Genomic DNA, 14,300 nt, shown 5'->3' with positions numbered 1-14,300 from the left:
GTATTTCGATATAAAACTTTATAAAAAATATTTGTAATGATACAATACGTCTGCTAGTATTGTTATTGCGACAAAGACGTCGGCCAGTAAACGGCCTTGCTCAGTAACCGGCGGAATGGACAAAATAAAACCGCAGATTCATTAAAACATCCACGTGCAGATGACACAAGTGCAATTTGCTGCTAACTCCTCAGTTCTAACGTGAAAGGTAACATTGTACAGTACTGACTACGCCGTGACTACATCAGACATAGCGTAGGCCAATTCTATGTGCATTTTGTTACTTTGTTAATTATGTCCTTCTAATACATAGTCGTATTTAAACTTGACAAACATACTTTACTTGCTGATAAAATTGACACAAATATTAACAAAAGGAAAATCAAACCAATATCTAGTACTTTAGCTACAAGCAGAACATTGTACTGAAGATGAAGGAAAAACTGGTCTGATAACAAAATTGTTACCTATTTGTCCTTTTGCGTGAATGGATACTGTGAACATATCAATTTTATTATACTAAATACCTAAATATAGCCACTCGTTAACGATAGACGATTGCGATGAATGAATATTCGAGAATGGCAACTTACTATATTCATAAGCCGTATGAGCAGGTACCTACACATGGATCACCAGGGCATGAGCTGTGTAACAGTAAGTACTAAACTACAGCCTTTTATGTTTCAGTGTAAGTCAGTAAGAGTCTGACACTCTCGCTTCACCCAAGACAGGAGGCAAGAAGGTGGCAAGTCATCAGATGACTTTCCCCCTCAAAAAAAAAAATCTATCTACATATTATAATAAATATTTATTGTTGTTTTTTTAGCATAAGACAAGTCTGCGTTTGGCCACCAACCCGTTTTCTGCCAGAACGGTGAAGCGAAGATATTTGAATTAATAGTTGAATAAAACACATAAATAATTAAACACAATGTTATCTATAATGATCTCAGTAACGGACAACCTGGTGGAGATTATTCGTATAATTTTAATTAAGTACATATCATTATATTGTATAGGTATGTGTATAATGTTCATACATCATCTTCAACGGAGTGGCAACAGGATCTTGTGTAAAATCAAATGGACCGGCGCTCGAAAACAGCGGCGCGGCAGCGGGGCGGGGGCGGGCAGCGAGCGGTGTACTTTATTCGAGCGGTGACCGCCCACGCGTCTGCGTAGCAGTGTTCAGCAATTTAATTTGAAATGACATTTCATTCGCTAATAAAAACAAATATCTCGACGACACAATAATTAAACACTACGCGGCACAATGTCGCGCGATCTGCCCGCTAGTTTCGAGAACGGATCTGCGACGCCCGCCCCGCTCCCACACCGCCGCCTGAGTCGAGGCAGCGGCCTTAGGGACGTTCAAGATCCCGGACTTTGACATCTAAAATATATACGTAGTATAACTACTACTAGTACTTGATGGCCATCAACTTATACTAAAGACCTGCGAATAGTGAGAGTAAGACCGAGGCCTGCAGCGCAAGCTCAGTGTTACGTAATTAGATCGGTCGTCTTGTGGGTGCGGCCGGCGACGGTCATCTGCTCGGCCTGCTCGATGGTGTCGGGCAGCTTCATGTGCAGCGTCTCCGGAGTCAGCAGCATCAGCAGCCCCGACGTGCCAGCCAGCGAGCCAAACAAAATGTACGGCAGCGACGCCATGTACGCCATCTGTTGTATTCACATCATGTTATTGGCCTCGTCTGATAACTCTTCTTTTTAACCCCTACGTGCCTACTTAGCTCCAAATACAAATAACACAAAATGAAATGGATGAAAATTATTTAAAGCTTTAACCCAAAATGATAGAAGAGGTCACCCATAACACATTGAAACATTCCTGTGAAATGTGTATTATAGCACTACTAGTGTAAGGAATGCGAGGCGCATTGTAAGCTGACCAAGTTATGTAATTAAGTTTGTGAAGTTGAATAATAGACCGACCAACCAACAGAGGTGTCTGCGGCGCGCACATGGAGCCGATGCGGCCCGTCATGGAGCAGATGCCCAGCAGCCGGTGGCGCGCGTTCGTCGGGAACAACTCCACCGTGTAGATGTAAATGCCGGAGAAGATTAAGCTGATCATCATCTTGCCCACTAAATTCAGGGCTAGCACAAGAGTCGCTGAAATAACACAATCTTGTCATTTAGGCTTTATTATCTAATACGCTCAGTACTAAATAAAATTAACAGTAATGGATAGTAATAAATACTTACGGTTCTTTACAACCGGTAGTACGAGTAACGATATACCACAGATAAAAAAGCTTGTCATTATAGAGCTTTTTCTTCCGAATCGGTCGAGTGTCATATAGCAAAGAAGTGAGCCAGGGATCTCGACAAACGCCGTCATCATATAGTTGATGTACTTGTTGCCCATCAGCGAGACCGAGTTGATGGACAGGCCGTAGTAGATCATGGTCACCGACACCCACCAGAAGGACACCACGCTGATGCGGAACATCATCGTCCTGGACTTCAGCACTTGCCGCATCAGGTGCTTCGCTTTGGGCGGGGGTGGCGCTGGCGAGCTACGGGGGAACGGGTTCCAAGGCCGATAAAATCTGCTTTGTTCTCCGGTCAGATATGCCTTAGTTTCTGGTAAAAGATGCGCTTTGTTCCACTTTGCCATTTTAAGAAGGATTCTTGCAGCTTCATCGTCCTTTCCTTGGACCATCAACCATCGGAAGCTTTCTTCCACAAAGAAGATGTAGAAAATGAATAGGAAAGAAGGAGCAAATATGACGATAGTAAATGTCCTCCAGTAAGGCACGACCCAGGCAATGACGGCGGTCAGGATCTGCCCCACCGCGTACGTGCTCTGGATTATATTTCCACCGAGTACTCGCATCTTTAGACCCACTATCTCAAGAGCTGAAATTAAGAACATTACACATTTACAACACTTTATACTAGAGAACAAAAGATACAGTTGGTATTGAAGAATTTAATAAAAAATATAGTACCTATGATAAACGCTGTGCTGTATGTGCCATTGCCAACCAGTGCTTCGAAGAACTCCAGAATTAAGTACAGTATGTAATTGCTGCAGAAGGCTCGCATCATACCGAAGACGGGTGGAGCCACACAGGTGCCGATCAGTGCGAAACGTCGGCCGTAACTGATACAAAATTAACTCATTACTACTCCATCATTCTTTTTTGTATATATTTCATGGGTCGACCTTTGGCGATGGAATATATAATGAATCGACATTATTTATTATATCATGATATGCGCAGACCAGACGAGAGACTTTTGTCGGATGAGAACTAAAATAAATGTAGAATTATTCACTCACGCATCAGAGACCGAGGCAGTCAGCGGAATGGCCAGGAACACGCCGAAGTTGTGGATGGTGCCCACTAATGTGCGCTTCCACTCCTGACACGCCAAATCAAACTGAAATATTACATAGTTAAACAATTGTTTGGTTACTTCCTTTAGTCTTGTAAATTAGGTACTAATGGCCGTTTTCACCAACGACCCCTAAGCCATCTCATAACGAAAAGTCTATTAGCGTGATATAGCATCTAAACAACCCTTACTTGTACTGTTAGGTGAAGACCAAAATGACCTGGATGCAGGTCGTTTGTAAGGGCACGACTCGAGTCCGTAGAGACTATTTTAAAATAAAATAACTGGCCTATCTGGAAGTCTTTGGGGAGGTATATGTTCAGCACTGGACGTGTTGTAGCTGATATGATGTTGATGAAGAAACGGTGTATAGTGCACCTCAGCGACTATGGTCAGTCCCTCTTCATACACCCAGGAGTAGCAGCGCTGGGTGGTGTTGGAGAAGCTCTCAGGCGCGCAGGTCTGGCCAATGGGAATCTTCCGGTAGCATTCGAAGCCTTTTGCTGGCAACGCGAATCTTCCCCACGGGTCCGTTTGACTGTAAACTGGATATTCTTCACACTCGGGAACTTCACATCTGAAGAGCAGTAGGTACTACGTAAGCTTTATATCTGGGGGCACGGGAGTGCCCCCGCCAAGACGAGCCAAGCGAAGCGCAAGGGCACTACCTACCTTTTCTCGAAGCGGTTCGTCGAATTTTTGAACCTTCATAACTTGAGCTTGGGTTATACCAGATAAACAAAATTTTCGGGATGTGATGTCAGTGGTAGATTTAATTTATTAAATCTCTAATGTGCATAGCTCTTATACTTTAGATTTTATTGATATCTATTCTAAAATACCCCGATTTCGTCACTCACTCACTCACTCACTCACTGATGATCAACAAAATTCTTAAGGTACTTCCTAAAGTCCTAGAAAACTGAAATTTGGTATGTAAGCTAGTACTAGTACCCAAACAACAAAAAAATCCTAAAACTTGGAACTTTTACCCCCCAACCCCTTAAACTAGGGGGTGAAAGTTTGTTTCAGAGTTCCGCAAATTTTGACGGTAGAGGTCTGAATGCGGAAAGGTAAATCTTTTGATAGCGTTGTATAAAATGTGCTGTAGTGTATACGAAAAAAATCCGAAAGCGCCCCTCCTCTCCCAACTTTCCCTCCCTCACCCCTGTATCTCACAAATAACAGCACTTTGAAGAATTCTGTTTATTACGGGATCATGTTGAGTTGAGGGGGCTAAAAAAAGTAGAATCTGAAATAGGGAAACTTAATTAAAACCTACAAAAAGAAATGAAATCCCACAAAAAATGTTCATGTTAAATGTTGCCAAGACGAGACCATATAGCTCGCACTGTCAAAAAGTAATCAGTTCTAGTGTGGAGCCAAGTTTGTAGGCGTGCAAACCGTGGACGTAACTAGTGAGTCGGCCCCACGGAAAGAGTTTAAAAGATTGAATAGACTTTTAAGCTCAAACCCATATGACGAATAGAAAATAGTCCAAAAAGTAAAGATATTTTCTTCTTTGAAGACTGCACAGTCTGCCAATCTCTTTAGGAGTAGCAAGCTATATCTATTTTTATAATATTTTGTTGTCAATGTAAAGAATTGAGAACAAATGGAGTCCACTCACAGTAACTGACCTGTATTTGTCGCCAGCAGCATTGAACACATATTGGCAGTTGTAGATGCTGGTGAATATGATGGCCACGCCCAGGTACACGAACACCCAGCGCTGGTAGCGGCCGAACGTGCCCAGCTGCTCCAGCAGAGCGTCGATGTCTATCTCCTTACTTAACGAGCTCGTGGTCTGCGTGCTCTGGGTCTGACTGGCCATCTCTGCCTACTGACACGCTCTGCCACGTCACAAGCACGCTGAACATTATACTAGGATATTACAGGGTCGCCAGTGCTGTTGATCATACACAACATTCATGTACTTGCTGATCAAAGTTAGTTTTGATAACAATGTGAAGTTTGACGTTCTGTCGACATTGACCGCTACAATCTGACGCACGGACATAATACATAAAGCAGACTTGTAGCTTTATTGGCTCTACACACAAGGCTACAAATAAGGTTGACATAAAACTGTGGTCCTCGTTGAACATAAGTATTCATTTTTACAAAATCGACAGCCGTTGCTTAAAATTACATGATGACAATGATCTGTTGTTGCCATTGATGCAATCATCGACAGCTTGAAGACGTCGATGGATGCAATAGAATAATGTGATAAACTAAAGATATATGCATACAGATTGACATTGATATGAGAAATCAGCTTAACTTATCTTGATCTCAAGTAATCATGTCAGGTTCGGTTCAGAACTCCACGTCTATTATACAACAGATAGGTACAAGATAGATACACGTTGCAAATTACACGAAGATTTCTTTTAAGTGACAAGTGAAAGATAATGTTCACTGGCTATCTTATCCACACACTTCTATTATCTCAGAGTTTCAAAGTCAAACTAACCCAAACTGCTTCGCTTATCACATAATATTTATATATTTTTATGGTATAAGCCGGTACACGAGCAGACGGATCACCTGATGGTAAGCAATCGCCGCCGCCCAAAACACCAGAAGCGTCACAGCATCAGTTATTGGACAATCGGGATTGGGAATTAGGGTAATTGGGCCTCCGGTCATATAACGAAACACAATGCAAACGTTGTTTCATGTCGGTTTTCTGTGAGGGCGTGAGGCAGTATATGAACATTTCATAACATCACGCCTTTTACTAACATTATTCGTTTGCTATTATCTCTCGACCAATCTTAAAGTGAGCTTACTGAATAACTACTTACATAGGACATTTTGTACCATATTAGTAAATAAAATGTTCCTGTGCAAATTGTCAGCTACGTATTGATCGTGATGCGCGTGTATGATTTCTTCGAAGGAACACCGCACGTGGCATAAATTAAAATAAAACACATAATTATGTAACATAATAATTATTATTTTTTAATATCCTTAAACGTTTTATATACAGTCAACATCGAATGCCAAGAACAACATCTACAACGTAGTAAAGTACACAAGAGCACAACAGGTTTATAAACGTATTTATATATAGTAATATGTATAGATAAAATTATATACATCTACAGTAATATCCTCACAATCGGTATACCTGCAAGACTATGCGTTACACCGGGCGCCGCCCTGCCCGCGGGGCTTTAATTCGTATATAATGTGCCGCTATATTATTGCTTACTGGAATATGTTCCCGTGGGTACCTACAACACTGCTAGGTGCACTATGTCGCGCTATATGAGTATATCACACGAGCCGCGGGAGCAGGGCGCCGCCCTTGAACAATTAACAAGTGATCGATACATTCACGATAGAAACATCTGAAATTCAATACAATAATATAATTTTGACCGACAATAAATATTACATTGGTCTTTAGATTACAGGATTATTATACAATATTCATATATGATTACAGCTACGTCCAGCGGCGCGTGCGACGGAGATAGTAGGTAGTGCTGTCTCTGTCGCACGTCGGCTGGACAATAAGGCCCAATGCACACCGGCGGAGGCGCGGCTGAGATACTGAGAATACATCAATTTAAAATAAACCTTAACTACTGGCATAAGGATGAAGACGTTTTCATTCGTATGCCATAGTACTTAAGGTTTATTTTAAATTTATTTATTCTCAGTATCTTCCCCGCGCCTCCACCGGTGTGCGCTGGCCTAAAAGCTATCGAACACTTAACATTTCAAAATGTTTTGTCTCTTTCCTTTGTATAACGATTATTGAACACTAGGAAGGGATAGAATACAACACTGACACGTAGCTATCACGTTTCAAAGATGGCGCGATTTGGAAGCATTCGCGAACGAGCCGAGGGCTCGGGGCCCTTATATTAAGAACTTTATATATCTATGAACGAGCAAAAGATATGAAAATAGTTTACAATTAATATGTTTGTATGTAACAGGTGCAGTAACTGTGTTGTGGAGATACATGTAATCTGTAATTACTTTACTATAACAGAGTGGTGCCAACAAATTATTTTAACATTGTAAGTAGTACAGCCGGCTACACAAGTGTTAAGAAAGTTAGTGTCACTCTAACAACGGTTTAGTGGGGCTTAAAAAGTAATTAATATACACTTGGGAGCAAAGAGACAGAACCACTAGCGTTTTTTCATTTACCTCTCCTGATAAATCTCTGATACAAGTATTTTATCAATTGGTGACGTATGTCGTATAAAAGCCAATTTAATTACTTCAAAATGAGAGTACACACACAACTTCACGCCTTTTATCCCCGAAGGGGCAGGCAGAGGTGCACATTACGGCACGTAATGCCGCTATACAATGTACACCCACTTTTACATTTATTTACACAAAATGAGAGTATTTTGTTGTAAAACGAATATTTTTTTGTAATATTATAGATAAAAAAAGAAAGCCAGTGGTTTTGTATTTTTGCTCTCAAGTGTAGATGCATTTGCTTTTTTATAAAAAAAAAATTGGATAATGATAATGATTTGTGGCGACTGTCCAGAAACATTTTAAAATGGAGTTATAATATAACAGATTGATAAAGATATATAACACTTGTGAAGTCGACTGTACAGAGTGAACACAACCAAAGTGATACGAGCACCGTTTAACGTATTACATAATTATATATCGGAAAACAGTATATAAGGCAACATAGAGAAAATAAACTCCTAGGAAATACGCTGTAATAGATAACACGCTAGTTTGTAAGAAAACATAAAACGTGAGGAAAGAACATTTACCTGTATTTACATACAGATGCCAGAACAAGTTACCCAAAACACAATTAACATTAATTGATTTTCAACCTTTATACATTCACATAAGGTTGAAAATCGATTAAGACTGAACATAGTATCTTGATGTGCTGGCACCTGTACTATGCGCTATGATAATTACACATAACAATATAGAAAAATAAATACTGTAATAATTACTTGAGAAACGAGAACAATTGACCTGCTACCTACACCGTATCCAAGTGACACTACATTAGTTCCGTAACACATAATTATATGGACACTATAAAAATATATGATTAAAACGTTAGAGTAGTAATAAGACAAACATTGGCACATCCAATGCTCTACCTCGGGTACACCGTACATTTACAATTATACTTTATCTATTTTATACTCTATTGATACGACGCAACACAAATTATTGCCTGTTTGAATCACAAGTACAAGACGACCACAGATTATATTAATGACATTTCATTAAATCAATCAATCTGTCTGATGTGGTATAACCAATTGCAGAATTGCAATATTCTAATACATGGTATATACAAAAATATACTATAACTTGAGTTATTGTTTTATTTGATGTAATCTGAGGGTTTAGTATCAATTTGTTTTAAATCTCACGAGACCGCGTTCCGCGTTCGTCGCTCTGATTAGTTGCTTCATTCCAGCCTACCAATCAGAGCGCCGAACGCGGTAACGTTTCGATCTCGTTAAATATAAAACAAACTCGTACTAAGCCCCGTCTCTCAGATTCAAATAAATGAATTTTAAAAATATATAAGTCGTCTTTACACATAATTATGTAAAATAAAGTCGTGTGGTCTATGAACTATTAATATCATTACAACTATATTCTTATATCGGTGCGAAAAGTGTTCCTCGATCACAAATCATGTGATACAAAATAATACAAATTACATATTGCAAAAAATATTAAACAAACAAGAAGCTCCGAATAAAGTTTTAAATCTCTTATTTTTCGCAAAGTTCAGCTAAAATAACTCTCATAATAATCATTCTTCTATACCAGGTACATAGTCAGTAAATAAGTCGATAATACACACAGACTTATTTCACATTCACCATTTATCGAGATATAAGTCCATATTGTCTTTGTAAATTCAATTTAGTATACTAAAACGCTCGCGCAGATCGGATGAGTACCGTAAAACGGGGTGAATAGAATGCGAGGGGTGAATAGATACAGAAGAGGGGTGAATAAACGTCAGGAAAATGTCCTAACTTCTATTCACCCCACTCCTGTGTCTATTCACCCTTTGAATTCTATTCACCTCGTTTTACTACATACCTACATGGCTAGCAGGCTACACGTCAAACCATACAAAACCGCTTGCCATGTCGTGATTTCGCTTCGCACAATCTTTCTGCACACTCTACAGTCAGTTTAAACTGGTTTTTTATAAACGTGTACGCATACGGTCTGCTCGAGCCTTAAGAAACAAAGTATGATTCGCACCGATCACTAAGTAACTAACTACACCCACCCCTTGGAAGATCACCGCGCCCTCTACCGGCAGACCGTCACCATTCTCTCACCACAAACACCCGACAGCTACATAATTTCTTACCCGCGCCACTTAACTATAGAACCTTTTACCATACACAGTGTAAATGGTGCATAATTATAAAAATTACCAAGTGCTAAGTTTCTAGTAATCTTTTGTGATTATAACATTGCATTGTAAGTTCGACAATCTTTCATGTCTTTGATTGTAATATCGAGGTATGCAACATTTACACTGCGTAGAGCCGCAACAAAGCAACGATACGCGCAACTCGTGTCGTAGACTAGCAACAATGAAATAAATCTAACTGCGTACTAACGTAACATATATTATAACGTATCGTATTCGTACTGATATGCGCAACCCCAGCTTATATAGTATATACTCAATACACTTAAATATGGCGATGAACGACCTAGCTAATGAGGCAATGGAAGATGAGGCGAATATCTGCGGACACAGCAACACGTAGCGCAACATGTTGCTACACACGCCACGCAGCTATCAATGAGGATATTAAAATTACATAAATATTTCCATAATTGGTCTTAATTTACAATAAATAATTGAATTTACTAAATCACAATTACATGACAGCGACACAATATAACGTTTCCAAATGTTAACAATAGTTTAGCTACAATAAATTACACGATACTTGTGATACACGTAGGAACGAACCAAACCGATACCTCCGCGAAACTATATACAAACATACACGCAAGTCGCAATCAAAATGTTTGAAACCACTGGACGGGACTCGACACACTTAGAGGATTTAAACATCACTGAATATTCACTCATTTATCTTTACAACATTTAATATTAATAAATAAACATTACAAGAAATAGAACGTGTCATCTTTCCGCATATTTATTAATTAATCGAGGCAAGAATCTTTTTGTATAATGAATGATGTTTACAAACTCTAAGTAAGAATGCATCGCCAATACAAAGTAGCACGAATACACGAACGACAAACGTATTTATAATTAACATTAAATAACACAGAGAGACAGACAGACCGACACTACCTAGTGTACAACGAGCTATTGTCTTATGTTATTACTCCTTCGCTGTATAAATCACTTTATTCGGGAAAATAAATACAACCATTTAATATAATTGTGAAATATGGAGCGCAGATATTTACAATACTTACCTCTGAATAACTCTATGAACAGTTGTCTACATAATTTTGATATTTTTCTCTTTTAATATAATACTTTATATGATATCTTGTCACAGTAATCAGGAACTTATGGCGAAAATGTTTATCTATATACAATCAGTGAATGCAAAGGAAACAGTGATGTTATGAACAATTTGTTTTTACACATGATTGTTTGAATATCAGATGACCTGACTTACCGCCGTACTCAGAGTCATTTTAATAGTCACTTAACCCAGTCCTTAGCAATTGTATTCGGAACAAAATCGTTGCTAAAGAAAAGTTTAAGTAATCATTATAAGTGTCTCAAAGTACGGCAGTTATATTAATATAGTACTATGAATGAATAGACCTGTAATTAACCCAGGTCTATAGGATAATGTGTAAGCGTCCCCTCGCCAGTTTTCGTTATCTACATTGAAGGAAAGAAACTGATTGGTTCAGTGTACACTGTGACTAGCGCATGCGCCTTTACATGTGGTATTGAATGCCAATTTATCAGTTTACTTTGTATACCATTTTTCTTTAATATGATTGATTTAGTGCTCTCTACTAGAGCTAATGAGTTGTGAGATCCAACAGACTCAAATCTCAGATTGACTGGTCCGACATTATCAAAGAGCGAATGACTCTTTGTCACTTAAACACCTCTCAATCACATTGAAACAGGTAACTATGTAATATACAAAGTAAAATAAACATTATTGTATCGCAATAAGTCACAGTATACAACAAACCGGGTGCCTACATCAATTCCGAGGCGAGTATCTAAGTACAGTAGTCAGTCGTAACGTACGTAAGGATAGCCACTAGAGCCACTATAGCGACAGAGCTACACCGGCAAAATGCTTTCTAAAACGTTTGCAGAGCTCGCTACAATATGTCTAAAGTTACATCGTAGTTATTGTATTACACCTACATTGTCCGAGTTTGATGAAATGACTCCTGTATCCTTAATACGAGTTTGCTTTACGTTTAAAGTAATCGAAACGAGAGCGTGTTCGGCGCTCTGATTGGTTGGTTCATTCACGCCGGCCAATCAGAGCACCGAACGCGCTCTCATTTCGATTACTTTTAACGTAAAACCAACTCATACTAAAGGTACTGAACGTGAATGAGTTTACTTTCACATTCATATTTATGAGCGGTAACTGTTTATCGATGTCATACAATTTTGATTGTTATAAACAACTAATTTCCAGTAGTTGCGCTAAAGTTTGAGTACTTGCGCAACGCTGCGCAAATGGTTTGATGTCTTCTAACAACCGCCAGAGTATTCACGTATGCTGTGCTGTTTCGTGTAAACATCGATTATATTTAGCTAACATTTCGATTGATATCGCTTCGTTGTCGCAACACAAAAGGTTTTATATCCTATTTTAACAAAGAAGTTAGGATTTATATCTATAAGTACTTAACGGCAGTTTTATGACTTGAATAATTTGCTATAATTGATCTAGATTTTTACACATTTTAAGGATAACGAGATAACTGCAGTAACACAGTTCCATCGTTAATATAGGAATCTTTTATTTTAATACTAAGTGTTAAATAGTTTCGAAGAGTTGAAATAATTTAGGAATTTTCAGTATTTAATAGAAAAATAAATATGTTTCATTATTTAAGTATTTCAAGGGATAAAGAAGGTTATTGTTTCGAAGGAAGGGATCTAGATAATATCGTGGAAGCTCAATTTAATTTTGAGTGCAGGTTGATTCGACATTTGACAAATAGTGGTTATTTTATAATAGTATTAGGTTCCTATGTTCATGGTTCATTTTTTATCTAGATTATACAATAGGCAGAGATGATGATTAGTCCCTCGTAACTGACCTACCGTCATGACTTGTAAAAGCATTTTCGGTACACTCTTCGTGATGTTCATCACATACTGCTATGGGTGGACAGCGGAGTCATGAAGAACTGAGATAGACATGTGTGGAGGTGGGTAGAAGGTCTATCAGAGCGGCAGCGGCAGCGCGGGGTCGTTGGGGTGCAGCGCGAGCGCGGCGGCGGCGGCGTCGGCGGCGGCCAGCGGCTCGCCCGCCGCCTGCAGCACCAGCGCCAGGCGCCGCCACGTGTCGGCGCGCCCCGGCTCCAGCGCCGCCGCGCCGCGCAGGCACTTCTCCGCCAGCCCCAGCCAGCCCAGCGAGTAGTACGCCGCGCCTGGACACACGCACGGAGTATAAGTACTACACGTCTTTCATTCCAACCTTTTATAATTATGGTCTCTAAATTATTTTATTCTCGCACACTACATAATGGGTCTGTGTAATCATTGAAGCTACGATATCTGCCATAACATTCCAAATATTCCAATCAGTAATACAATCAAACAGTATTTATGGTGTGTTCACGTTTGGTGAATGCGCCGCACTCACGTCACTTACGCACAACTCTTACACTATGGGTATGTCGTGAACTGAACGCGTGCAATTACACATTAAACACCACCAGAGCGCAGTTTGGGACATACTTTAAAAGCAGTCCATTCACAAGACGTGAACCCACCATTTACGTTCGCACCATCTACACTACAACGGATGCACTCACCTAATTGCACCATACTGTCTAGATGTGTGGGATGTATCGCTAGTGCATTCTGGAAGCACTGCCGCGCCTCGTCCCACTCCTGACTCGCCGCGTGCACTAGCCCGCGCTGTAATCATACACAGTCTGTTTATAACTCAAGTTACAGTACTACTTAGTATTTATACATGCCAAGTTAGTAAAGTAATTTAAAGTCGTGATGATAACTTACCGTATATAATACAAGATGGCTGAAGGGCGTAAGCGTGGCCGCTTCAGACACACAGCCCGCCGCCGCACTCACTCGCCCTAACCTGTACGAGGAACACATTGCTTTAGCACTGCACTACTTTACTTAATGTTCCATCATATTGACGACTTCAGAGGGGCGGGCAGTGCGCTGCGTATACGTCGTGATTACCTTGCGAATACGCTGCGCCTGCACAGCGAGAACGCCACAGACGCGCAAAAAGAGTAGCTACATGCAAAACAACTTATTTGCCACGCGCCTGCAACGTCCTCACTGCGCAGCACAGGGCGTTCGTTAAGCCCCCAAAACATATTTGTGGCACACTCGTTCCTGTTTGAATTGCTTGCATTTCGCTAGTGTGATAAGAAAGACTTTTTTTAGACTGAAATTAGAATGTTAATGTTGAAAGAACGCGAATAGCAATAGTTACCGGAGACAGAGCTGCGCCAGTAGCAGCCAGGCGTGCGCCCGGAGGTCTGCGTGCGGGTGCGCGCGGGGCCGGCCCGACACGGAGGACGCGCCCTCCGACAGCGCGCGCTCCAGCCGGTACACGCCCGCCGACTCCGCGCGCAGGGACGCTGTGACACATAATACATACATTTTTTTTTTTCACTTTTTAATAGTTATTTATTTATTTATTATTGGAAACTCAACAGCTTATTATTAAAGTGAC

At 40.1% G+C, this 14,300-nt stretch overlaps 2 protein-coding genes across 5 annotated transcripts in view; both read right to left on the bottom strand.

Annotated features, from left to right (window-relative positions):
* Positions 1-922: 922 nt before the first annotated feature.
* On the bottom strand, positions 923-5,827 carry LOC118282153 (organic cation transporter protein). Of its 4 annotated transcripts, none has more exons than XM_035603086.2 (7): positions 5,010-5,827; positions 3,748-3,946; positions 3,314-3,414; positions 2,979-3,133; positions 2,230-2,886; positions 1,957-2,151; positions 923-1,683 (listed from the first exon to the last, which is right to left on the bottom strand). In XM_035603086.2, exons 1-7 carry the CDS (start codon positions 5,201-5,203, stop codon positions 1,442-1,444), a joined length of 1,743 nt encoding a protein of 580 aa, XP_035458979.2. In that variant the 5' UTR covers positions 5,204-5,827; the 3' UTR covers positions 923-1,441. The 4 variants fall into 4 exon arrangements, with proteins under 4 accessions (XP_035458979.2, XP_035458981.1, XP_035458980.2 ...); XM_035603088.2 differs by having other exon boundaries at positions 1,961-2,151; XM_035603087.2 differs by having other exon boundaries at positions 1,957-2,136.
* A 1,998-nt stretch (positions 5,828-7,825) lies between these two features.
* The window catches only part of LOC118282146 (tetratricopeptide repeat protein 7B), a 32,056-nt gene continuing 25,581 nt past the window's right edge, over positions 7,826-14,300 (bottom strand). The window contains exons 13-16 of the mRNA XM_035603075.2: positions 14,058-14,205; positions 13,610-13,691; positions 13,402-13,507; positions 7,826-13,014 (exon numbers count right to left, since the gene is read on the bottom strand). Of these exons, the coding sequence (XP_035458968.1) occupies positions 12,809-13,014; positions 13,402-13,507; positions 13,610-13,691; positions 14,058-14,205 (542 nt within the window). The 3' untranslated portion in view covers positions 7,826-12,808. The remainder of the gene's footprint in view (positions 13,015-13,401; positions 13,508-13,609; positions 13,692-14,057; positions 14,206-14,300) is intronic.

The sequence above is a fragment of the Spodoptera frugiperda genome, chromosome 31, assembly GCF_023101765.2.
Source record: "Spodoptera frugiperda isolate SF20-4 chromosome 31, AGI-APGP_CSIRO_Sfru_2.0, whole genome shotgun sequence".
NCBI classification, from domain to species: domain Eukaryota; kingdom Metazoa; phylum Arthropoda; class Insecta; order Lepidoptera; family Noctuidae; genus Spodoptera; species Spodoptera frugiperda.
This window is presented reverse-complemented; position numbering and strand designations above follow the sequence as displayed.

What these genes read in the sequence shown, in the direction of transcription:
- LOC118282153 (XM_035603086.2), bottom strand. Translation starts at nt 5,203, where the DNA reads ATGGCCAGTCAGACCCAGAGCACGCAGACCACGAGCTCGTTAAGTAAG. An exon ending in GCTGCTGGCGACAAATACAG is followed by an intron (nt 3,947 to 5,009) that starts GTCAGTTACTGT and finishes ACTGCTCTTCAG; the next exon opens with ATGTGAAGTTCCCGAGTGTG. An exon ending in GACTGACCATAGTCGCTGAG is followed by an intron (nt 3,415 to 3,747) that starts GTGCACTATACA and finishes GTAATATTTCAG; the next exon opens with TTTGATTTGGCGTGTCAGGA.